Raw genomic sequence first — 24,814 nt, 5'->3', positions numbered from 1 at the left:
CTACAACAACTCATCAAAAAAATTATACACTATGATCAAACTGGATTCATCACGGGGAGGCAAAGCTGGTTCAACATACGCAAATCAATTAATTCAACACATCAACAGGAGCAAGGACAAAAATCACATGATTGTCTCAATAGACACGGAAAAGACATTTGACAAGATCCAACACCCCTTTATGTTAAAAGCTCTGGAGAAACTAGGAATCCATGGAACATTCCTCAATGTAATAAAGGCTGTGTATGAGAAACCCACTGCTAGTATTACACTTAATGATGAAAAGCTAAAGCCATTCCCTCTAAAATCAGGAACGAGACAAGGATGCCCACTCTCTCCACTACTCTTTAACATAGTACTAGAATTCCTAGCCAGTGCAATAAGGCAAGAAGCAAGCATAAAGGGGATCCAAGTAGGGAAAGAGGAAATAAAACTATCCCTCTTTGCAGATGACATGATTCTGTATTTAAAGAATCCTATAGACTCTACTCCCAAGCTCCTTGAGCTGATTCAAAACTTTGGAAGTGTAGCAGGCTATAAAATCAACCCTCAAAAATCAACTGCCTTCCTTTACGCCAACAGTGAGAGGAACGAGGCAATAATCAGGAAAGAAACTCCTTTCACAATAGCCTCAAAGAAAGTAAAGTACCTAGGAATTAGCTTAACTAAGAATGTAAAGGACCTTTTTGACGAAAACTTTAAAACCCTAAAAAAGGAAATTAAAGCAGAACAAAGGAAATGGAAAAACCTCCCATGCTCCTGGATTGGAAGAATCAACATTGTGAAAATGACAATCTTGCCAAGGGCTATCTACAAATTCAACGCAATACCCATCAATATCCCAATGGCATTCTTTAAAGAAATAGAAGAGGCAATTCAAAATTTCATATGGAATAATAAAAGACCCCGTATAGCAAAAACACTTCTTAGCAGAAAGAACAGCGCTGGAGGAATTTCAATTCCTAAGTTTCTTTTGCTCAAGGCAAGCATTCTACCATTTGAGCCACAGTGCCACTTCTGGCTTTCTTGAATAGTTTATTGGAGATAAGAGTCTCATGGAGTTTTCTCCAGGTTTTGAACCCTGTTGCCCACATTGTAGCCTCCAGTAAGCTACCAGAAAGCTGGAAGTGGAGTTATGGCTTAAGTGGTAGAGCACTAGACTTGAGTGAAAAAGGTAAGGAACAACATATAAGTTCTGTGTTCAAGCCCCCAGTATCAGCACAACAGGAAGAAAAGAAGAAAAAAAGCAGGCAGGAGGAAGGAAGGAAGCAAGGAAGGAAGGAAGGAAGGAAGGAAGGAAGGAAGGAAGGAAGGAAGGAAACCAAGAAAAGAATCTATGATTTGAGACAGATATTTAGGAATCAGCTACCAAATACAAAAAGAAAGAAAGAAAGAAAGAAAGAAAGAAAGAAAGAAAGAAAGAAAGAAAGAAAAGAAAGAATATAGAGAGTGAAAAAGGAGAGTACACAAATAGAACATATATTTATTCTAAATGACCGAGTATTTCAAAACATTTCAGAAATGAGATTGTGGTCATTCAAAATGTTTATAAGGAATTTTGAATGGTATTAGAAATTCTTATGATGGATAAAGTAAATATAAATTAAATGCTATATGATTCCAGTTATATGAGGAAATACATTCATAGATAAGAGCCCAGAAACATGTTCACCATCATGTTCTGGTGAATTGTTTTGTTTGTGAGGGTCTAAGAGATTTTAATTTGCTTTCTCGTTTTATTTTTTTCCTGGCTTTCAAGCTGTCTTTAAAAGAGCGTGTGGTAACTTTTGAAATGAGAATTTTCTTTTTTTATTATTTTCAGGTAGATCTATTTCATTTTCACAAATGCTTTTAGTTATTAGGAGACAATTTAAAAGAATGATATTTTGTTTTCCAGTGTCTTGACAGCATTTCTTTTCTGCTCATTTAACTAGAAAAGAAATATATATATATATATATAATCTATTTTTGTATTTATCATCCAACTCTGAGACCTCAGCTCTTGGACAGTAGAGAAATGGCATATTTACTTCAGAACTGCAACAGTCTTGTGTAATCCCTTACTTTTTTCAAAATGGAGATGCTACATCCTTCACAGAAATCCTTCCCAAGATTCCTATGAGATGGGGTGGGAGGAAATGGGCTCCATCTCTCTACTGCCCAGTTTGCCATGCTGAGTATTACCATGGGTTGCCCGAGGGCTGGTGAAGCTGCCAGGTGAGAGTTACTGCTGCTCACCACACAGTATTTTCTGCACATGCTCAGTGTGTGGTGATGGGCGCAGGCCCAAGTGTCTCTCTACATCCTCCAACCAAGCATTAATATTCATATATCTGTTCCATTAACCAAAGCAATTGCATTAAATCTACACTCCTGCAAGGAGCTCTAATAGGAATAATCTAGATCTTCAAAACCACAAAACACTTCTCTTAGGTAATGCCTGCATTATCTGATTGAGAAGGGGTGTGAAGAGAGGCCAGGCTGTTTTTCTTAATTCTGTTTTTGCTTAAACTATATTTTAAAAATTGGTTTATGGTCCTTGAGCAAATGAATGTGATATCTATTATAATAGATCTTGCTAAAGGAATGTTTTACATTATTTTAGTGTCTATGTAAAGAGGGACTGGTTACATCATAAATTACATTGAACCTGGAAGTTGTGATAATGATATAAGGAAGTTTTATAGGCATGTGAAATGTAGCAAATATTTTAAATATGTAAAGATTATAATATATACCTTGCTCTCTTTCTCTCTCTGCATATGTGTATATATATATATTAACTTGTGTTACGATAAGTACAATTATATCTAGAAGAAAGATAAGAGATATACCACACTGTTAATTAAAGTTTTCTGCAAGGTGACCTTAGAAGTAAGGTTTATTGGCCGGGAGTTTGGCCTAGTGGTAGAGTGCTTGCCTAGCATGCACAAAGACCTGGGTTCAATTCCACGGTACCACATACATAGAAAACAGCCGGAAGTGGTTCTGTGGCCCAAGTGGTAGAGCCTTGAGAAAGCCCAAGGACAGTGCTCAGGCCCTAAGCTCAAGCCAGGATTGGCAAAAAAAAGGTAATGTTTATTTTGTTTTTCCATATATTTGAATATTTTCTATAACACACTCATATGCTTTTTACAAATAATGAGAAGAAGAAAATATATACATTCATTTTCAATTCTCATCTGTTGGAGCCAGGGAAAATTTTTCGCCTGATTTCAGTAGGAGAATTGTAATCTGCGTGCCTGGTGGAGAGGCATTCTGCTAATTTCACTTATCTAACTGCAGGTGTGAAGAGCAGCAGGTACATTGGCAGGAGGCCAGGTCAGAGGGTGTCACAGAAGCCAGGGGAGAAGCACTGAACAAAGGGCGTTTGCAAATCCGACAGAATAATATTTCACTAAACAGAACATGTCGTGGACTGTAAAGCACACTGCTATTTTTAGCCTACTAAGAAACAATACTTGCCATTAAGCTGTGATATACCATCGATGGTAAAACACTTGAAGAGATGGAAGCAATGAGAAACGGCATAAGCAAATACTAGCATCAAATTAAGGGCTAGAAGTGTCTGCTTAGATGGATCAACGAACGAGTCCCCGTTGGCTAGGAAGTGGTGTTAGTGGAAGATAAGGGTGAGAAGCAAGAGGGGGTGTAGAGGGTGCTCAATAAGTTACAGCAAGATGAGTACAGGTCACAGCACCCCCTTTCTCAGCTAGGCTCACTATTACCCAGTGTGACTCTGAGAATTGGATCCTAGTCATGGTGCTAACGAGTACAAGCCCATCCCTATGTGCATCTGCCCACTGAATCTTAGGTCATGGAGGGATAGGGAGAGCATGACTTCCTGTAGACAGTCGGCTCCCAAGGAGTGAGCCCCCACACAGGCATGTTCTCCTCCCAAGCTCATCAATCTAATGAGGGGAAGAGAGAGGTTAATGGCATGCTACAAAGTCCAACTGCCTTCCCAAGGAAGGAAATAGCAGGAATGGGGACAAATTATTCAAATTACCATTCTTAACAGTAGGAATGCAGAGTCAGTATAAATAAGACCACCGGGAAGTTTTGCTGATAGAATGGACATAGCCCAAGCCAGCCCTTTTCATTCTCAATCGTGTAGCCACATCCCCTACTCTTTAGGAAAAATCATGGCTTTCACATCTCTAAATTCCCTTTGGCCTAAGGCTAAGTCCACTTTCATCTTTTCTATGAAATTGCCAGAGTTCTGCCTCTCCCACATCCTAACATTACATGGCTTTTGTTTTTGCTTTATTCTTCACTGTTACATGAGGTATGTTCACATGGGAAAGCCCTATGAACATAGAGACAATCCATATGATCAGATTGACCCCCCTTAACTGTTGGGACACTACCTGGTCCACAGGAAGTAAGTTCTACTTGTTAAGTGGTATTGAACTATGAACAGAGTTGATGAGGTGCTACCCACCTTTGTGAATGTCAATCTCAGCCTTGCCTGATAGACACAGAATCGGGTGCAAGTTAACTGGTGACCAGGCCAATAACATTACAGGTGCTCTCTTGGTGTCCACCAGATATATACCTACCCTATCACAGGCCTTCATCTCTAATGCACTGAGAGCTTGAAGAAGAAGGCAAATATTGTACCAACTTCCAAATTGAAGGGATGCTTTAGGAACAACTGAGCTCACCTACAAAACTTAAAATAAGACAAATTTCTTATAGAAGTAGATGTCCTTCCAGAAAGTAGGAGAAATGCAGGACAGTCCCGGCAACCAAGGTTTCCAGGGGAAAGTCATTGTTGGCATAGAAATCCAATAAAAAACATTAGCCAAGTACTCTCCATCCCAACACTGTCAGCCGGCCCTGACACTCAGAGCGGAGGCTTTATTCTTTCCAGTTAACGCTATTTTCACAACTCAGATGGGGAGGCAAGTGGATGAGATTGCGCTGTGTCTGTCTGTCTTTGATGTATGTTCTCACATCTGTAAGCTGTAGCCCGTGTAACAGAGGCCAGCAACTGTCAACCACATTTATTTGTGCGGTAAAGATGAGAAGGCCTTTGTAGCTTTATAGAGATAAGAGAAGGCAACATTTACAAGATGTCAGAATGTCATATGCTTTTTCTCCCCCACAGTTTCAGGCGAACCAAGAGAAATAGCCTTAAAAAGTTATTAAGTATTCCAACATAAACCCAAAAAGCTGGATTTCAACACCTCTGGAGAGAGGCAAACAGTGCGTGCTTGCAGCCTGGTAAGCAGGGAGGCCTTAGCAATTCTGCTTTCTGAGCTGGGCCAGGGAAGCAGGAAGATGGCATCCAAGGTGTCAAGCTCAAGATCTTCCACTCTGAATGAGCTTCCAGTCTCCATCAGTACCTTACCTCTTAATTCTTCACACAACTGTGTGAGCTGAGCTTCACTGTGCAGAAAGTGAGAGGATACACGTGTGCTCACCTCCTGCACCAAGCTCAATGCATAGAGCTGCCCTGCTGGGCCTAGGAAGTCCTGATTCAGTGAGGATAGCGAGTTCAGTTGCCCCAACATAACCCCCAGATAATAGATGAAGCTGATACTCGTTCTTTCAAGTACCAGTCCTAGTGCTAAAGGACTGTTGTGACAACTCCAGGCAGCCAGGTATCCAGCCTCCTTCTGGATGATGGCTTCACCCACACCAGGTCTAAGAAGTGGGAAAGGACAGGGTATGACTCTTTGGGATATGCCCTAGAATTGCACCTGTCCCTTCTGTATACCTACCCAGAACCCAAACTGGATAGATGGCCCCATCTAGCTGTGATTTGGTCTCTCTTCTGGTCATCTTTGTGCTCAGATAAAAGGCAAGTACCCATCACCATGGAGAGGAGAGAACTAATTCAAGGAACAGCTGGAAGCCTAGACCATGGCTACTTCAGTTCAAATCTCCATCTTCAATTCATTCTTCTGTCGTTCGCCTAGTGGGTTATCTGCCAGCAGTGGGTCTCAGTGATTGCTTCTTACAGGGAAGGGACTCAGAGGGAACACTGCATGGCTTCCCTATACAGCAGCCACCCAGCAGTGTGGGAAAGCCTGAGGGCCTTCAGGCTGTCAATTTTCTCCCAATAAATGGGGACTGATAATCCTTGTGGTGTTTGCTTCTCTGGGCTGTTGGAAAATTCTTTTGTAAACTCAGTGAGCACCTAGTATGTTCCAAGGACAGTGTTAAGTATGTTGTGGACTTATAAACCTTGCAGCAAGCTCCTTAGTGTGTTTGGGTACCCACATTTTAAACCTGAGTAAATTGAAGTTGGAAGGGGTTTGGTAAGACACCAGAATCTGGTTTTTTTCATTTGTGCAGGTGACCATCACCAAGATCTATCATGTACCAGCCAAGGGACTGCATGATTATCAGTGTGATGGGAGTTTCTAGAGGAGGCATAGAGTGAAAGAGGCACTTGTAGCAGACGCTGGTCTGGCCAAGGGCTAGCAAAGAAGTTTGAGATGTGTTTTAAAGCAGAGCAGAAGTTATTCAGGCCAAGAAGCAGGATGGGGTATGTGAGTTGATTCTGGGCCTGAGTAACGAGGGGAGCAGACTCAAATGAACTCTAAGGATCACATGTAACTGCAGGGAAGAGAAGGCAAGGGAGAGGACCATAGAGGTCCTGCTCAAGCCCCCAGCAGTGTGACATAGGCTTGCAGTCAGCCCATCTACCGCCGAAACTCACGTGGGAGGCAGCCTGGGAAAGCTGGAGGTCTGAGCCCATTCCCTTTCTGCTATCCCCGCCTTTGACCTTTACTAAAACTGTCTTCAGGGGCTGGAGTACTGCCTGTGCTGGAAGGATGGTCCCTGCTTCTTCCTTTTTACCTGAGCTCTGGTTCTTGCCTCCCACCTATGCTTTATGAACATACATCAGTTTCCCTTTCCCCTGCCTTGGGTCCTCTTAGGACTGTGAATGTCCAGTACAGAAGTGAAGGCTCAGTAAAGACAGTAGTGTATGACTGGGAGAGGGAGTGAAAAATGATTAATTATCACAGAGGTGTTTTTGCCTGGAGCTTTAACCAGACTGCCTTTCCTTCTTCCCCATCCCTTCTCCTCTCCTCCAGCTCCACTTAGAATGTTGATGCTTTAGAGACATGGGGTTTTAACTTTCAACGCCTAACACTCCGTGTAATTTATAAATCAGTAAGCTGATTGTTCTGAGGAGCTGATTGCCAAGTGCACGGGGTACCTTTTGTTCTGGAAGGAGTCATCAGTTCACAAGAGAGGATTTGTGGGTGTCACTTTGTCCTGGTTTCTGCCCTGCTGTTCTGAGCTGGGAAGTGATTCTTCCCAGCGATGGATGTTTCTTGGAATATCCTGCCAAGTGCTCTGTACCTTCTCTTTGACAGTTTTCCCAGGTTATGTGTGTCATCTAAACATTTCTCTTTTGCCACAATAATCTCAGGCTTGTTTTGAATCTGACAGGTCCTCTGGGCACCTCATTCTTAAGTCTCACTAACAGCATTTATACCAAAGAGGCTGCCTTGATAGAAAGTGAGCTGCTATGATTTTCAATTTAGATTGAAAATCAAGTCCAAGTTATGACAACACAGTCTCCTAAACTCTGCAGATTAATGGGGGTGATTATCTTACCGTGAAATACTTTGTATAGTAGGAACTGCTTTCCATTTATTGTTTCTGTCAAAGATTTTTGTTTGGAAAACTTTTTACTGTGAAAAGCTGTCATTTCTAAAACATTTATTTATTTCATGGCCTGGTCGAACTACAATGTGATTGTCCCTTTCATGCAGTAGGTAGACCCTCAGAAAGTTCTTTATAAATTGGATTTTCATGACTAAATTCATGTCTTAGATATTCACAAAGAGCTATTCTTTTATTTTATGAGTTCTTCTACTGTTAGAAAAGCTCCCAATTTCATTTAGGTATAAATAAAATGATCTTAAGAATCAAACAAATTACCAATAATGAATTATACCACATTCCATCCCCATACCCAACTGCAGTTTTTGCAGGTTGTACATGTCGCTCTAATATTCAAAGTGTATATCCAAGAAAATCTGCCCTCATGAGAGCCATTCCTTTTTCTATCTTGTCTTGAGGTCAGAGTTGGGAGGATTTGGAATGCTGTGTTGGCATAGGTATTTTCTCAGGAGCGTTCACTCCTAGCACATACATCATCACTCTGTGTATTCTGATTATTTGTAGCTAAAGAATGTCATCGGTGTCTCTTACTGTTCCATCAGTCACTCAATCAGTGACGGGGCCTGGTGGCAAGGAGCATGTCTGTTATCGCAGCTATGGGGAAAGCACAATGGCTGGGTGCAGTGGTGTGTACTCAGGTGGTAGAAGGCAGGTGATGGCCAGGGCTATGATCACTAGAAGTCTTGACTGGGCTAGATCAGCAAAATGGCTGATGAACATGACTAGTCACAGAGTGGGAATGTCAGCTGAGGGCTCGGCTTGACTTGTGACCTTTTGTGTGGCTTGTGCTTCTCACAGGTTGACTGGGTTAAGACAGAGGTCAGAAGGATGAGTGTTCCAAAAGAACCATGTAAGACCCTTAGGGCTTCTTAAGATTATGCTTTGAAATCTCAAAGCGTCATTTCTTCCAGATTCTACTGATCTAGTGACTTAAGTCAGCCCTGATTCAAGGGGAAGGGAATCTGGCTTCACCTCTTAATGGGAGTCACAACACGTGACTAGAATGGGGGAAAGATTGGATGGCATCCACTGATAACTATTGCTAAATTGTTTCCAAAGAAGCACGTTCTCCGTAAGAGCAAGGCTACAGAAATACAAGGGCACGTGGGTCACTGTGGGCAGTGTAGAAGGGCTATAGAATATGTAACACATGGAAGTGAATGAACCAGTATACTTGGTTTGAATTCGGGGCAGGGGAGCACTAACTGAATGAGCTTTCTTCAGTGGCAGGCAGTTAGCGTCCCACAGAAAGAAACTTTCCCACTCTCTGACCCCAGCTCTAACTTAGCCCACCCATATTACAGATATTTGGGGAAAAATTACTTGGTAAAGTAACCTAAATAGTGTCCTCTAAACCCATACTTATCTCAAAGCTACCTCCAAGCAAGTTTCTACTCTCATTAAGTCAACAAAAGCATGCTTATATTAGAATCACAAACACAGGGGAAAGTAGGAAGTGATGTATCTAGTCTATTTGATTTTTGTTTTAATTTTCAGCGTGGGGGACTGAACTCAGTAGCTTTGCACATGTGAGGCAGGTACTCTACCACTTGAGCCAGCCCCTTTTTACTCTGTCTCCCTTTATGTCCAGGCCTGTGGCTTGGATTGCAGTCTTCTTACTTGTGCTTTCCTGGGTTTCTGGGGATGACAGGTACACCACTGCCCCCTGCCATTCTGCTTCCCCCATAGCTGTGATGACACACACATACCATGCCACCATACCCAGCTGTTGATTAAGAGAGAGTCTCATACACTTCTTTTTGCTGAGGCTATCCTCAAATCTCAGTCCCCATAGCTGGGATTGTAGGCTAGAGCCACCATACCTAGATTCTCTTTGCTTTTTTGTTCACATTTTGGAAGTACTCAAGAGGAGGTTGTGTTCATGAAGTTTCTCATGTGTTTAAGAGTGGACACTTTTTGATGCTTGAGAAAAAGTCAAGTCTGACCATGTGCTTAGAAAGATAATTGCCTCCTTTACCTTAATCAGAAAAGCATCTGTCCTCCTAAGCCTTAGGAGCCACAGATACCTGAATCCCAGCTGTTGCCAGGATTTGGCTGATCTGCATTCAGGAGGCGGGCAGCTCCCTGCAGTGCACTTCTTATTACCCTTTGCAGCATTCTCTCTCTCTTGTAATTTTTTTTTACTTCCTCCTATATATTCCTCTCCGGCTTCCTGGAAATTCAAATTTGTGTTTATCTGTGCTGAAAATTTAGAAGCAAGTAAACATTTTAAACTAGTTATAACCAGAGTCTGTGCCAGGAATAAAACAGGCTTTGGATTAGACATACATTAAATTATGGGGCTCTGGGAAGGGCAGAAAGAATAGCCATAGATGTGAAAAGCAGATGTTTAGAGGAGATTGGTAGATATTTGGCCCAGAATTCAGCTATGGGGACTTGGTGCTTGGTTATAAATCATCTGCTTCTCAATACATCCTCACCTTTGGATGAAAGAAAACAAGAGTGCTATTTGGGGGTACCATTCTGATATGATTGTGTTGGTGATTAAAACTTCCACCTGATGTTTGGAGGCCATGAACATTGTCTATAGCACTGTCCTGTTGGCTAGCGTTTCATGGAACGCTAGAGACAGAAGATCCAAGATGTCATTATATGGGCCCATATTTTTATACTACTAGAAGAACATTTGGCCAAGAGCATAATTGGGAGTGGAGCATGAAAGAGAGAGTATGAAGAGAAGGATGCACAATACAAATAGAAACCTTAGGGTGGTGAACAAGTATGGGAGAGGCTGAACCCATACCCGACTTCTGCAAAGATCATCCAGGTGAGAGGGACCTCTCCTATTCTTCAGCTCCTTTATGAAGAGTCCCCATCCTCCATACCAGTGTCCTAAGCCACCTCTCAGCTGGTTCACAAATGCAAATTCACAGTTACTTTTTCTACTTCCCTTCTGCCTGTAAATATCCACTGGGCTCCTACTATGTAGTAGGTTCTGTGTTAGTGGAGAAATAAAACATGAGCTCTCTGTGTGGAGAAGAGACATACAACAAATCAGCCAACAAACAAATAACTTAATTACAGGTTATGATCAGTGCTGGGAGGACAGAGGTGTGAGAAAGCATAATGGAGGGGGGGAGAATCCTTGTCAGTTGTGTAATCAAAATAATTCTTGGAGGAGGTAACCTGACTGATTACAAATCCACATGTCATTAAGGTCTAAATTCAACTCCTTTTGACCCTTTCTGAGCCCATGCTGGAGAATGCCAAATGGAGCAGAGGGACGAGATGCAGATGGCTACACGTGTCCTGGCTGACACTGTCCTCAATGACAACTTTCTCTCCTTAGGGAAAGGAGACGTGTTTGGAGATGTGTTCTGGAAGGAATCCACCCTTGCCCAATCCTGTGCTAATGTTAGGGCTTTGACCTACTGTGACCTACATGTGATCAAGCGGGATGCCCTGCAGAAAGTTCTGGAATTCTACACGGCCTTCTCGCACTCCTTCTCCCGGAACCTGATTCTTACCTACAACCTGAGGAAGAGGGTGAGCAGACAGTTTCAGTTCTTTTCTACCTTTTGCTTTCCCATGTGTGTTTTGGATAATTACTAGGTCCAGGAAGATCTCTTTTCCACTTATTTGAGTGTTGTGGCTGGTTCTAAGCAGTTTCCGCTTGTTGCTTGCTGTGGTGAGCATTTGCTTTAATGTGGGGAAGAGAAGAAATATGGTTAGATTAGAAGAAGGATGGATTGGGGTGCAAAGGGGATTTGTTCATGTATATATGGGCTTTATATTCCAGCATTATCTAGACCTTCTAGAATGAGTAACTGTTAAGCTTGCTTGTTAATAAATGGCTCTGTAGAGCTACTTGTTAACTATCAGCCAGCCATCTGCTAGGGACAGTTTCTTAAAAGATATGAACATACTTTAGTTGAGTTCAGAAAAAACAAAAACCAGCCATGGAATGTGGTTGCCTGGAAACTGTCTTGCACATAGTTGTCAATGTGTGAAGAAATGATCAGTAAAGAAGCAGAAAGATCATTACAGTTGTTTCCTTTGCCCTCAAATCATCAGAGTTTCTCCACCTGTCTCTCTGAAGATTAAAATATTTATCGTTCTTTCTTTGAATTTTCAGGATTGATTTTCTTTTGGTTAGAAAAATAAACAGTAGCGTGGTAAGTAGCTCTAGACCTAGAATACTCATCTAGAAAGATTGTCAGGGGAATCATCCCCTAAAAAAACCTCATCACCATAATCCCTTAACTCTTTCCTCATCTCACGGTCCTTGCCTTGATTTATATTATATCCATGTCGATTCTCCATTTTCTTCTCTCATGGCTTGGGATACTGATCAGGTCCTGTTGGTTCTCCCTAGGCTTGCAACTAAATTCATACTTTGTTTCCTTCCTCAGGACCCTCGGGGAATTCTCAAATCACAAAGCCCAATCAATCCAAGTCCTCTCCGTGCCCCATGAGGATTATGCAGTGAACTTTTCATCTTACCCCAGAGTAGTTCTTCACTTATGGCCATTCAACCAATCCAACCCTCCTGGAAATTAATTTTAGCTTGTACAGAGATCATATCCATAGCCTTCGGCATGGCTCATGTGGCAAATCCTGTCCTGCACCATATCTCTCCATGCCCACCCTTGCCACCTGCACTTCCTCCATGGGAATTTTACATAATTCTTCAAGCACTTGATACCCAGTCAGAATATCATTATGTATCAAATTCTCATTAATCCTTTGACTCTGCTAAATTTGTTACTGCTTGTTCATCACAGGAAGGCCAGTGACAGCTGACTCGGCTGGATAAATAAACCAGGAAGCTAGTTCCCTGTTCCCAGGGACTCAAAGCCTAATACAGAATATCTGTACATGAGAAGGATAATTGAAATTTAAGATGCTAATTCAGGGATTGTAACTCACCTAAGGCATTATGAAAAATAAAGGAGGGGCAGGTAGATGAGGAATCAGGAAGGAAGTAGGAAGTATTGCCAAGAGTTTCAGCAAAGTTTAGATAGAGGAAACCAACTTTTGTCACCCAACTATTTGGATAAAGTTCTTAAATACGAGCCATTGGCCAGGCATTGGTGTCTCACACCTGTAATCCTAGCTACTCAGGAGTCTGAGATCTGAGGATCACACTTCAAAGCCAGCTCTGGGCAAGAAAGTCCATGAGAATCATATTCAGTTAACACCCCCCCAACCCCGCCCACCAACACACACACACTATCTACCATTGGTTTATTTAGAAAAACAGGTAGGTCTTTGAATTGCACTTGTACATCTCTGGTCAGAGACCTGAGTGCTTATCTTGGCACATTCTGTGGAGACTAATACACATTTGAAAATGACCAGGAGAAAGAGCCAGGATGTCTGGGCTTCAGTGTACATATCACAAAATATGAAGCTGGCTATATGATTTTTCTGATTCCATTGTTTGAAACCTGCCCATTTGCACATGGGCAGTGGTGGAGAAGCATGTATTCAGAGCCCATCCTGGTTTGACTAAGAACAAGGAAGGCCTTTCTGGTGATACTTATAAGCAAGCGGAGTCTCTTGAAGTCTATTTTTTGGATGTACTCCTTTTTTCTGTGAAAGCAAGTTGATTATAATCAGCTTCTAGTGTAGCTGATAATATAGGTTGGAAAAATACGCAGTTTGGGTTATTTGGAGGATAATCATCTTTGAATATTATGGATCAAGTAAATCTGTCTTTAAAAAAAGAAAGTATGACTATAAAAACTACAGTGGGTTCTTGTCAGATTGTTTTTATATGTACAGAATGATTGACTTTGGAGGAGAGGAGAAATTAAAGGCATGGACCAATTTTGGCACAGTATAAGACAGTCTTGTAGACAGGTGTGCAAGTTCATGCCTGCTCAGTTACTTTTGTGGTTGAAACAGTGGATTCATAGTTTGAGGAAAGCCCTGACAATGTTAGCAAGACCTAGTCTTAAAAACTAATGGCCAGACTCTGGTGGCTCATGCTCATAATCCTAGCTACCTAGGAGGAGATCTGAAGTATCATGGTTCAAATCCAGCCTGAGCAGGAAGTCCATGAGATTCTTACCTCCAATTAACCACCAAAAAACTGGAAGTGGCACTATGGCTTAAAGTGGTAGAGCACTAGCCTTAAGATAAAAAGCTCAGAGACAGCACCCAAGCCCTGAGTTCAAGCCCCACAACCACCACTACCAACAAGAGTATAAAAGTGTTGTAGGTATGGCTCAAGTGATAGAAACTGCCTAGCAAGCATGGGATCCTGAGTTCAATCCCTAGTATCTAAAATAAAATAAAAAGGTTTCTGTTAAGGTCCAAGCTCTCCAAAGAATGAAATAGAAAGCTTGGAGTGGTCTAGGATTTGTTGAGCTGAGGCATTGAGGCATGGATGATTTTCATTCTCAGGAAGATTGTAGAAGTTGAGCTAATTGACCTTCAAATTTCCTTCCCATCCCAAGTGACTCTGAGCCAGGTCGGGATCCAAAGGAATTGTAGTGAGCCTTTATGTAACAAGGTAGCCATTCTTTTCTTGAGGGGGGACAAAAGGGAAGACTTGTCATTTTAGTATTGCATTACAGCCTCCCATTGTGTCCTTCTGAGATTAATTCATAGTTACATAGGGCATAAGGAATGAGAACATTACATGCACGAATTATTCTTGCAGCTATTTTTTTTTCCTGGCAAAGTAAAATGTATTCTTGTGGCTGTTTCAGTCTTGGCAAAACCAAATGAGTTGTTTGCTAAGATTTCTGAGAACACAGTGGCTTCAACATCTGTTGGGGCAGTTCATCTAATAAGTAGATCTCCAGTATATAGCAAATTCTCTGAACTGGACAGTGCCGCTGTAAATAGGAGCTAAAATAAGTCTTCGGATGGAGGATCTGTGAGATCTCACATACACTAAACAAGCAAAAATAAAAAGTGGTATAGGAGTCCCATACTCAGAGCCTATTTGTCCTTTTTCCTCCCTTCTGCCCATTCCCTGCGTCTTCCTCTTTTCTTGCAGGATCTGAATCCTTGCTTTCCTGTCCTTGATGTATGAACAGACTCATTCCTTCAGTCAACGTTTCACATGTGTTTTCCTTCCCTTTCAACCTGGGAATGAAGTCATTTCCCAGCTACTGGGAAATTTGGGTCCTTCTGATGATCATGAGGACAGTAAATGAAATGTACCACAATTAAATGATGAGCTACAGACAAGTGATTAGCAATCGGTGCATGGGATAATTGGCATGTAGGAAATTGGTAGGCTGGTTCTCATTCTCTGAATAGAAGGTTTTATTTCTAAAGCCAATGTTGTTGTGTTTTTGACTATGTTTTGCGGTGTTTGCTGATGTTATTTGCAGGATGGAATTTTTTTTTTCTTTTTGGTGGTACTGGGGATTGAATAGAGGGCCTTGTACTTGCTAGGCAAGCACACTCTACTGAAGCCACACTCTTAGCCCTTTTTGCCTTAGTTGTTTCTTCTTCTTCCTTCTTCTTCTTCCTTCTTCCTTCTTCTTCCTTCTTCTTCTTTCTTTCTTTTTCCTTCTTCTTCTTCTTCCTTCTTCTTCTTCTTCTTCTTCTTCTTCTTCTTCTTCTTCTTCTTCTTCTTCTTCTTCTTCTTCTTCTTCCTTTCTTCTTCTTCTTTCTTTCTTCTTCTTTTTTCTTCTTCTTCTGTGGGTCATGGGTTTGAACTCAGCCTGGGTGATGTTCCTTAGCCCTTCAGCTCAAGACTACCACTCTAGCTTGGGCTTGGGTGTTGTCCCTGAGCTCTTCAGCTCAAGGTTACCGGCCTGCCTTTGAGCCAAGCCTCACTTTTGATTTTCTAGAGGTTAATTGGAGATAAGAGTTTCAGGTCCTTTTGTGCTTGGGCTGGCTTTGAGCATTGATCCTCAGATCTCAGCCTCCTGAGTAGCAAAGATTACAGGCCTGAGCCACTGCACTCAGCCCTTAGCTTATTCTTTAGATAGGATTTCAATCTTTTGCCTGGGGCAACCATGAACCATAATCCTCCTACCTCTGCTTCTAGAGATACTTGAACTGTAGATATGAACTTCTCTCCTCCTGGCAGTTTTTGGATATGGAACCTTTCTAACTTTTTGCCATAACCTGAACTGCTGCCTCCTATTTCTGTCTTTAAAGTAGCTAGGGTTCTATTATGAACCGTCATGCTCAGCTTCCAGGATGAATCCCTCCCCTCCCTTTCTCCTTCCCCCCTCCTTTGTTCCTTCCTTCTTTTCCCAGAATGTACCTTTAAAATCATGATTAAGGCTCGGAACTGGTGAGGGAACGGGGATCAGGGTTACTGGTACTTTCAAGAGAATGGGCCTCTTACTACCTTTCTAAAACTAAAGTTTCCATTGTGAACATTGTTGAATATGATCTGTGCATTCCTAACCCACCTTCACCAAGGGGCATTTCATTCTGTAGCAGAAGAGATGAAAACATGGGAGGTTTGGGGACAGCTCTTCTCATAATTGGTATTGAGACACATGTTCAGTTCCCCGCCCACTCCCGCCAAACAAATTCATGTAGAGGGTTGGTATGATGTGGAGAAAGATCACAAAGATAGGTGCTCAGAAATGTCATCCATGTACCTATTTAACAGTCAGAGGATAAGTTTTAAAAATGATCTCTGTACAGCCCATGTTTTCCTTGTCGTCCACAGTGAAGGCCTCTGTGAAATTAAAATCATCCATTAGACTGTCAAGGCAAGGAGATAATAAAAGCATGGTGTTGGAATTAGAGATGGTGGAAAGGGGACAAATGATGTGAGTGACATGACCATAATTATTTTTAGAACAACAAAATGGAAATCAGAATCCTCTTGTTCCTTAAGACAGTCAGGATGCAGTGTTACAGACTCCTGCCATTGTTCATGGTCTTTCAGATGTTACCTGCAGGACCCTAGCAAACACACAGCCCAGCCATGTGTGATCCTGGCTGAGGGAGATAATAAGCTTAACCTGCAGTCGGCTGGGCTACACTGGGCCATTTCTGAGGAAGCAGTACAGTTCTAGAACAAACACTGGTTTTGCAGTTAAATCCTAACATCTAGGCTCTGCTGCTGAGGCAGTGGTGGGGGTGTGCTTTGCATAAGTAAAACTAATCCTTTACTGTTACCCCAAAGGCTAGTCAAAAGAAATAATGATCAGATGCCAAATATGCTGCCTTGAACATTGTAGATACAGCCCTGTAATGTTTCCTCTATTTCTGTAGGAATGGGGAAACAACGCAGAAGAGAATAGGAGATCATATTTGGTTTACAGAAAAATCACATGGAGGCAGTAGAGAAGTGGCAATTTAAAATGTGGACTCTAGCTGGGTACCAATGGCTCACATTTATAATTCTAGCTATATAGGAGGCTGGAGGGGGAAGGATCTCAGATGGAAGCCAGCGAGGTGGTAAACTTATGGCAAATCAGACCTAGGGGATCATGGACCTGCCTTGATTTCCAATAGTTAGGAACAATTGTTGATTGGCTTTCTAGATCTGTGGCTCTAATTTTCTTGCTCTAGTTCTTTTGATATTGATGCCATATCTCTGGTCCTAAAGCATTCCCAACTGATGATGAGCCCTTGTCGTCTGTGGAGGCTGACAGCCCAGTGGTGCTTGGAGGCGGTAGTCCTCCAGACTGTCTTTCAAATAAATCCATAAAAGCAGCAGGCTCTTGGGTGCCTCCTAAGTGTGCATGGGTGTTGTGCAAACATCCCAAGGCTTGATGACTCATGGCATCCGAATATTGGCTGTTTGCCCAGAGGTGGCGGAAGGGAATGAGGGTGAGTTCACTTCATCCAACAATGGGGCTGAGTAATCCTCCCAACAAGTTCCTCTTTGGCTTGTGGGTCAGAGATAGTGCAAAGCCTTGTGATGGTCTGTGGCAGGAATGCTGACCAGAGAAACAACCTTTCACTGCGTGCAGCTGAGTTACCAGCAAGTCCCTAATGACTCAGGCAGAAGCCAAAACCCTGCTAGGGCTAGGAGGAAGTCTTTAGGCAGAAGCGGGGTTAGAATAACCAGGAATTCATGGTCTTTGCTGGCACTGAGGAAGCAGCTAGGTCTTGATGGAGAGAGAGGAGGAACTTAACCCTTCTGGGTATGCCTGTCCCTCATGGAAAGCATCCCACGGGAGACAAGGCACACTGAGGCTTATTATTTAATGATGATTAATCAGGAAGTAGCATTTCCCTGAATGGGCTGGGTTTGACTTGCAAGTCAGTAAGAACCTAGTAAGAGAGCCTTTAAGGAAAACCACAGGCCAGTGTTCTCATCTCCAAAATGTGTTTCTGCTCTTTCCCTACCCAATGTTACCAAGAGGATGCTGAGTAAAAGACCCCAGAGGGAATTGTCCCAAGCCTTCAGATAGGGCAATGTTTAGGCTTTTCTAGAGGTGCTGAGGACTCCAAAAGATGAATGGATCCACATGGACTAGAAAGTCCATAGTGAGGGGGCTGTGTCTTCCACTCTAATTTCCGTGGCACATGGTAACGTTACAGCGCTCCATGAGCTCCTCAGACTTCAGATTTTTACATTGGCCTGTCTCTGAGCTATATATAATAACAAGAGGCAGCATATTTTTCATGACAGACTTACTACTTAAGAAGCCCTTTGCATTTACCCAGTCGTCCAGAAACAAGGGCACACTAAATCCACTAGCACAACAATGTTCATTGCAGCACTATTTACCATAGCAAAGATATGGAACCAACCCAGATGTCCCTCAGTTGATGAGTGGATCAATAATATATGGTATTTATACACAATGGAATTCTATGCTGCTGTCAGAAAGAACGACATTGCCCCATTTGTAAGGAAATGGAAAGACTTAGAAAAGATCATATTAAGTGAAGTAAGCCAGACTCAAAGGAACATAGGCTCAATGGTTTCCCTCATTTGTCATAATCAGTAGAAACCTTGGGCTCTCCTAGCAGAGATTTACAATAGAACAAAACCTAGAGATATTAGGCCAAATAGTACGACACTAACTGTAAGGAACTCCAGGATATAGAAACAAAAGCCATATAATGAGTGATTGTTGTCCTTAATGTACTGTGTTATGTCTCATCTCTTTTGCTGTCCCTTGGTTATCTCATATTGTTACAGTATTTCACTTTGTTATCTGATATATTGGATATATGCGTATTTGGTTATTTGAAATTGGATAGGGAAGGGGAGAAAACAAGATGAGGGGTGGGAGGGGGGGAGGGAAATGGGGACCAAGACATGAGAAAGGGTATCAATGTATGTGAATTAATGCACCTTCTATTTGATGACTATAATGTAACCCTTCTATTAATTACAATAAAAATATACGATAAAAAGAAGCCCTTTGTTTCAGGGATACAGAAGATTGTGCCTTTGAGCCTTATCCCTTAGAGATTTAATTGCAGACAACTTCTATGTTCAGCTACATATCCTAGCCCCCTTACTGCAGATGCTTAAACCATCTAAAACCCTGCACTAGGCAGGCAGGAGTAGGGTGTGAATCTCACACCTCCTATTGATGTGATGTGGTATTGCACCCTAACTCTTAGAGCTCTGAGTGAACTTAGAGCTGTAACAAGCAAGCACATTTTTCTGCCTGGGCTGGCCTCCAATTGTCACCCCCCAGGTCTCATCCTTCTGAGAGGCTACCATGGCAGCCCTCAATAGCATTTTTAATGCAGCTGCTCATGTTTTGACACATTACCTTTCCATGCTAGCAATCTTCTCCAGGCAAGATATGAACTCTGTGGAAGATTGCTGGGGGTAGAAAGGCAATGTAGCAAAAGATTGAAAACACTGTGGAAGGCCATGACTGTAGCTTCTCGGAAGGATGAGATTTTGAGGATTCTAGTTTGAGGCCAGCCCAAGCAGAAAAAATTGCTCTACTCTATTTCCGAAATAGCCAGCTAAAAAAGCAGGGCTAGATATGTGACTCAAAGAACATGAGGCCCTGAGTTCAAACTTCAGAATGAACAAAGAAAGGAACAAAGGAAGAAGAGAGGAAATGAGGAAGAAGGAGGGAGGGAGGGAGATGGACAAATGTATACCAACAGAGTAACACACATTAGCAATGGTCTCTTTTCCTTCTCTAAAATTCTAACTTACGCAGTTGGAGGGAATTTTTTTTCATAGCAATTTGATCAAATTGTATTTCATAAGAGATTATGCAAGTATTATGTAAAGTTCAACAGGTGTGAATAATGCTGAGGTTCCTTTCTCTCTGGTATCCCCTTGGTCGTAAAGAAAACTCAGAATATTTAAAATGAGTTCAAGCCACCCTCTTTGTCCTTAGCGGGTGAGGCTCTGTAGAAAGAATTGGACAAAGTGGGAAAAAAACAAGGCAAATAATACCATAATTGGAGAGCTTCAGGAGAGTATTTGGATTCTGTACATTTTTCCTTAGTAAAAAAAGAAAGCTTCTCCGTGCCGCCAAGTTTCTTGCTCAGGGAGGCAGATGCCCTTGCAAACCCCAAACTCTGAGCTGGGCTAGAAGAAAAACCCAGGGATGGACATGCATGCCAAATTCAATTTTCCCAATCCTTTCACCTCCTGACCAGATGAGCTTAGCAACAGAGCAGCTTTGTTCTGCTATTACATTGCATGTTGAGACAGTTGGAGAACAGCCAGGATTTTCATCCTTGGCTTTGTGTTAAGCACTTCCTAATTCCTGCCTGACATTTCTCTCAGGTTGGAACCTGAATAGGAATGTTTTCAGCCTGTTGACTAGTGCTAGAGGCAGCTCCTAATTATCTGTGGTCATGAGCAGGAAAAAGAAAAAAAAGAACAACAAAAACCTCCTTGGAATCCATAAGCAACCATTTCAAAGCTATTCCCCCAGCCTTTGGCTAACCTGTTAGCAGTGTTGTTTTCTGTTCCCTTGAGCAAGGCAGCTCCCAAGTGCACTTTGCTTTCTCCTTCCTTTCTCTCACTGTTGTGGGTGCATAAGGGTTAGCAAAGGGACAAGGGCCTGAACAGTTACCCCTTTGGAGCTTCATAAGCTTTGGTTACCTGCAGAGACAGGTGATGTTTGCACATGTGTGTGCATGCCCTCTCACCACTGCTGGAGGCTTTCTTGCTGCTTTGATGCATTGATCTGTATCCAGATCGGTGTGTGTGTGTGTGTGTGTTTCTGTCATTGACTAATACTGAAATGATAGCCAGGGAGAAGAGAGCTGCACAATCCATACAACTATTCCTTGGATCATCAATGAATCCTATCCCTTGCCAGGTTGTGGTGGCAGGAGTGGTGGTGGTGGTGTAGAGTCCTTTCTATGTGGCTCAGGAAATTTTCGTTTCTTCTTTTGGATCAGGGATAAAGATTGGCCTGACATTTCATAAACTTGAAAAGCCTGCAAAGTGTCAAATCGTGGTTAGTTACTATTTGGGATGTGTGCATTTTGTAAAGGGAAGATGCTGTCTAGTCAGGGCCACTGGCTTTAAAAGTTCGGAATTCTTCACTATGATGGACAGGTTATACAGCTGTGGAAGGAAGAGGCCTGAGAACAGAAACTGGGTCTGTAATGTAAGCTGGCATCAGCCCCTCTCAAGACAGGGACCTTTCATGGGGTTTACAAAGAACTCGTCGGGCTTTGGTTAAGGAAAGAGAAGTACTCCTCTTATGAAATAGTGGGAAGCTTTGTGTCCAAACACAAGAGCTGAGCGCAGGATAAGTAACCAAGGGAAGACCCTTGTGTGCCCTGGCTACACGAAGCCAAGGCCCCATGAAGAAGCCTGGCCTCTGGGCTTTCTTTGACCCTCCAGACTCAAATCTCCATTGTTCTCTTAGTTTCCATTTTATTTGGTTGTTCTATTTGTGCTCTTCCTTAGGAAGATCAGCTTTTCCTCATTAACCCCCTGCTTCCCAAGGGAAACAAAACCATCATGCCTGCCCTGTGCCTTCTATCTATCCTCAAACAGAGACCTCCAAATAGATGAGCTTCCTGTGATAGCTTTAATAGCTTGCTAATGGATTTAAGCAGTAGAAATAGTTTCCTCTCACATCACAGAGGTTGAAAATCAACGTATCCACAGGGCCACATGTACCAGTTTCAAGTAGCTTCTGACAGTCCTTGGCTTGTGAGGACATGCTATAGTCTCTACCTTTGGGTTCTTAGGTTCATCCCCCTTGTGTCTTTCTATCAAATCTCTTCTTTCTTTATAAAGATACAAGATCATTGGAGATAGCCCCTGCCTCAAGATGAGGTCGTCTTGTGATCCTTAAGTCATTACATCTGCAAAATCCTTATTTCTAAATAATGTCACATGCAAAGGTAGCAGGGTGTAAGTTCTGGATATGTCTTTGGAAGGGGATACAATTTGATCTACCACGTGTCTTCCCCTTTCTGGTCTTTTCTCTTCTCTTTTTCCTGCTTATTTTCTGTTCTTATTGTCTCCCCTTCTTTCCTGCTCTTTAAGGGCCTTGAACCTAGAGGAGGAACTTTGTTTTCTTGGGAGAAGTATTGTTTGTGTAGTGCGGGTTTCTTCTACTCAGTAATTCTTGGATGGAGTGCTAAGCATTTGGTTCATTACTAACTCCCTTGACTCATGGGGTAAAATATCATTTGCCTCTACCTTCCATGAACAGTGTCTACCTAGTGCTCAGAAAGATTATCTGCTTGAGAGTCACAGAATGCAGAGGGCATTCATAGCTCAGGAAATAGATTAGGAAGTAGCAAAGTCTTCCTGCTGGCAGAGGTGGTGAACTGGTAGTAAACAAAACTCAGGGGGTCCATTTCAGAGGGTGCAGAACAATACTTTACTGGCTTTCTAGCTCTGTGTCTGTAGTTTTCTTGTTCTAATTCTTTGGATCATTCCTGACAGCCTCAGAATGGAGTCCAGACCCAGGGATGTGTGTTTCCAGTTGCAATTCAGATTGTGTATCCCCACTGTTCCTTGACACCCCAGTTCAACTGAGCAACGACAGCTGCAGAACACACTGTAGACTCATTGTCTCAAGATGTCCTGCACTCTGCCTTACCTTCTACCAAACTCTAATCTAAGCTGGGAGCTGGTGGCTCGCCTGTACTGGGAAGGCTGAGACTGAGGCGTTCTCAGTTCAATGCCAGTGCAGGCAGAAAAAAATTTAAGAACCCATCTCAAGAGCTGGTCACGGTGGTACATACCTATTATCTTAGTGCAAAGGAAAGCCTAACATAGGTAGATCACACCCAGGCATGGACCTGCGCACAAAGCAAGAGCCTGTTTCAAAAATTAACCCGTGAAAACAAAATAAAACAAAGCAAAACAATGTTCCAAATATGATTCAGCAGTGAAAGCACTTGCTCACCAAGCATGAGGCCATGAGTTCAATCCATAGTCCTGTTACTTAATCTAGCCTTCAAATCCCACCCTAGACTCTATTTCCTTCTTGTATTTTCAAAGAAGCTTTCCACAGGAAATTCCTACCAGCTCATCACCAATCCATTGGTCTTCCTTGTAGGGCTTTATACACCTAAATTTAGCAGGAACTCTTGCGATTGGTTGGCAGTGTTTGGGTTCTACCTCGGGCTTACACCAGAACAAGTTCTTAATTTATGAAAAGACTGAAGTAAATGAGGGCTTTCATGTTTTTTTTTTGCCAGTCCTGGGTTTGAGCTCAGGGCCTGAGCACTGTCCTTGGACTTTCTCAAGGTTAGAGCTCTACCACTTGAGCCTCAGCACCATTTCGGCTATTTCTAGGTATGTGGTACCAAGGAATCGAACCCAGGCCTTCATGCATGCTAGGCAAGCATTCTACCACTAGGCCAAACTCCCGGCCCAGGCTTTCATATTTTTATTGGCTCTGCCAAACTTGGATTCTAAGGGTATCTGCCCATCCTATCTTCTCCGGGGAGTGGAAACGATACACACATCATAGACAAAATGGCATTGGAAGAGGTCTCTGAAACCTTGTCTTGACTGGCTTGTTCCTTACCGCCTGTTCCCCCCTTAACTTGTCATTCCTATCTTTATCCTTTGATTCCCCTGTAATCCCATCCTGGCCCAACTAAAATAAGATACCACCTACAGCTGATCAGATTTTAAAGTGCAATTAGAAGACCGCGATTCCTTTCCTGTGACTTGGCTCACAGAACTGAAGATTTGGGAGACAGATTAAATGGCTAAGCCCTGTCTGGCCTTAGTTTTCTACCAAACACAAAACGAGGTCTGATTTTACCCTCCATGGTGTACACAAACTTGTCAGAACTTATTTGTTATTGTCCTTGAAAGTTCTCAATGTAGCTGAGTCTATTGAAGTCATGTCAAGGTGACCTTTCTGAATGCTTAGAAGTCTATAATGCATATATGTCTCTGTGTAAATAGATACTCACTGGCATTTGATATTTGTACCCAACTATACTTCAAACAAAGCAGTTTCATATAACTTACCTCATCTGATAACCTTGATTAATACTCCTATTTCTCCATATGGGGAACTGAGGCTCAGCCAATGTGGTATATGGAAATAATGTGCAAAACCAGATCTGGAACTCATGGCCCCCCAACTTCAAATCACACATCTTTTCCTAATCAGCCCACCTTTCCACCTGCATATGGGATCATGAGCTGTCCTGATTGTCCTCGTTAGAGAACTCTAGAGAACATTTTAGAAGACACAAAAAATGGTTGCTGCTTGTGTCTTGGTTCGTTCTGTGAAGTAGTGACTCTCTGTCTTCCAGACACACAGATGAAATCTTCTCAGAATGCAGATTCTAATCCAGCAGGTCAAGGATGAGGTCGACCTTTTGCATTTCTAACAAGCAAGTACCCAGAGCTTACTATTACACTTTCTCGCCCTCTTTTTAAAATTTTTATTTTATGGTCAGGCTGAAGATGTATAGAGAGGTTACAGTTACATTCGTAAGGTCGGGAGTGCATTGCTTCTTAAACATTGCTACCCCTTCCCCCAGAGCTTGCTGTATTGCTGGTTGGAATACACTCAGAGAAACCCACTTGGAGTGTCAGGGCTGTGAGCCACATCATGCGGAAGAAAGGACAGGGAATGGAAACCTTCCTGTGCTTGGACCCAGGAGCTGCTTGGGAGCCAGGGAGGCTGGGCAGCTTCCCTCCAAGCCAGCTCGTTAGGAAAGCTCTTCAGAACTGCTGCCCACTAAGAGGTCCTGGGCAAGTCGTGGTTGCATGAGGTGGGGTCTCTGTGGGGAAGACCTTCGCCTATTAGTCTTGATCTGGGGTCTCCCGAGGGAGTAACATGATTAGACAGAGTTAACTATAAGATTATGTAACTTATAC

General features: G+C 42.5%; 1 protein-coding gene across 1 annotated transcript in view; it reads left to right on the top strand.

Moving 5' to 3' along the window:
- Positions 1-24,814, top strand: part of LOC150038963 (voltage-gated delayed rectifier potassium channel KCNH1-like) — a 159,703-nt gene that overhangs the window by 86,535 nt on the left and 48,354 nt on the right. The window contains exon 5 of the mRNA XM_090328108.1: positions 10,961-11,157. Within this exon, the coding sequence (XP_090184234.1) occupies positions 10,961-11,157 (197 nt within the window). The remainder of the gene's footprint in view (positions 1-10,960; positions 11,158-24,814) is intronic.

The sequence above is a fragment of the Megascapheus bottae genome, unplaced genomic scaffold (assembly GCF_031878675.1).
Source record: "Megascapheus bottae isolate mThoBot1 unplaced genomic scaffold, mThoBot2.hap1 H_1, whole genome shotgun sequence".
In the NCBI taxonomy this organism is placed as follows: Eukaryota; Metazoa; Chordata; class Mammalia; order Rodentia; family Geomyidae; genus Megascapheus; species Megascapheus bottae.
The sequence above is the reverse complement of the archived record's forward strand: the minus strand, read 5'-3'. Positions and strand labels throughout refer to the sequence as shown.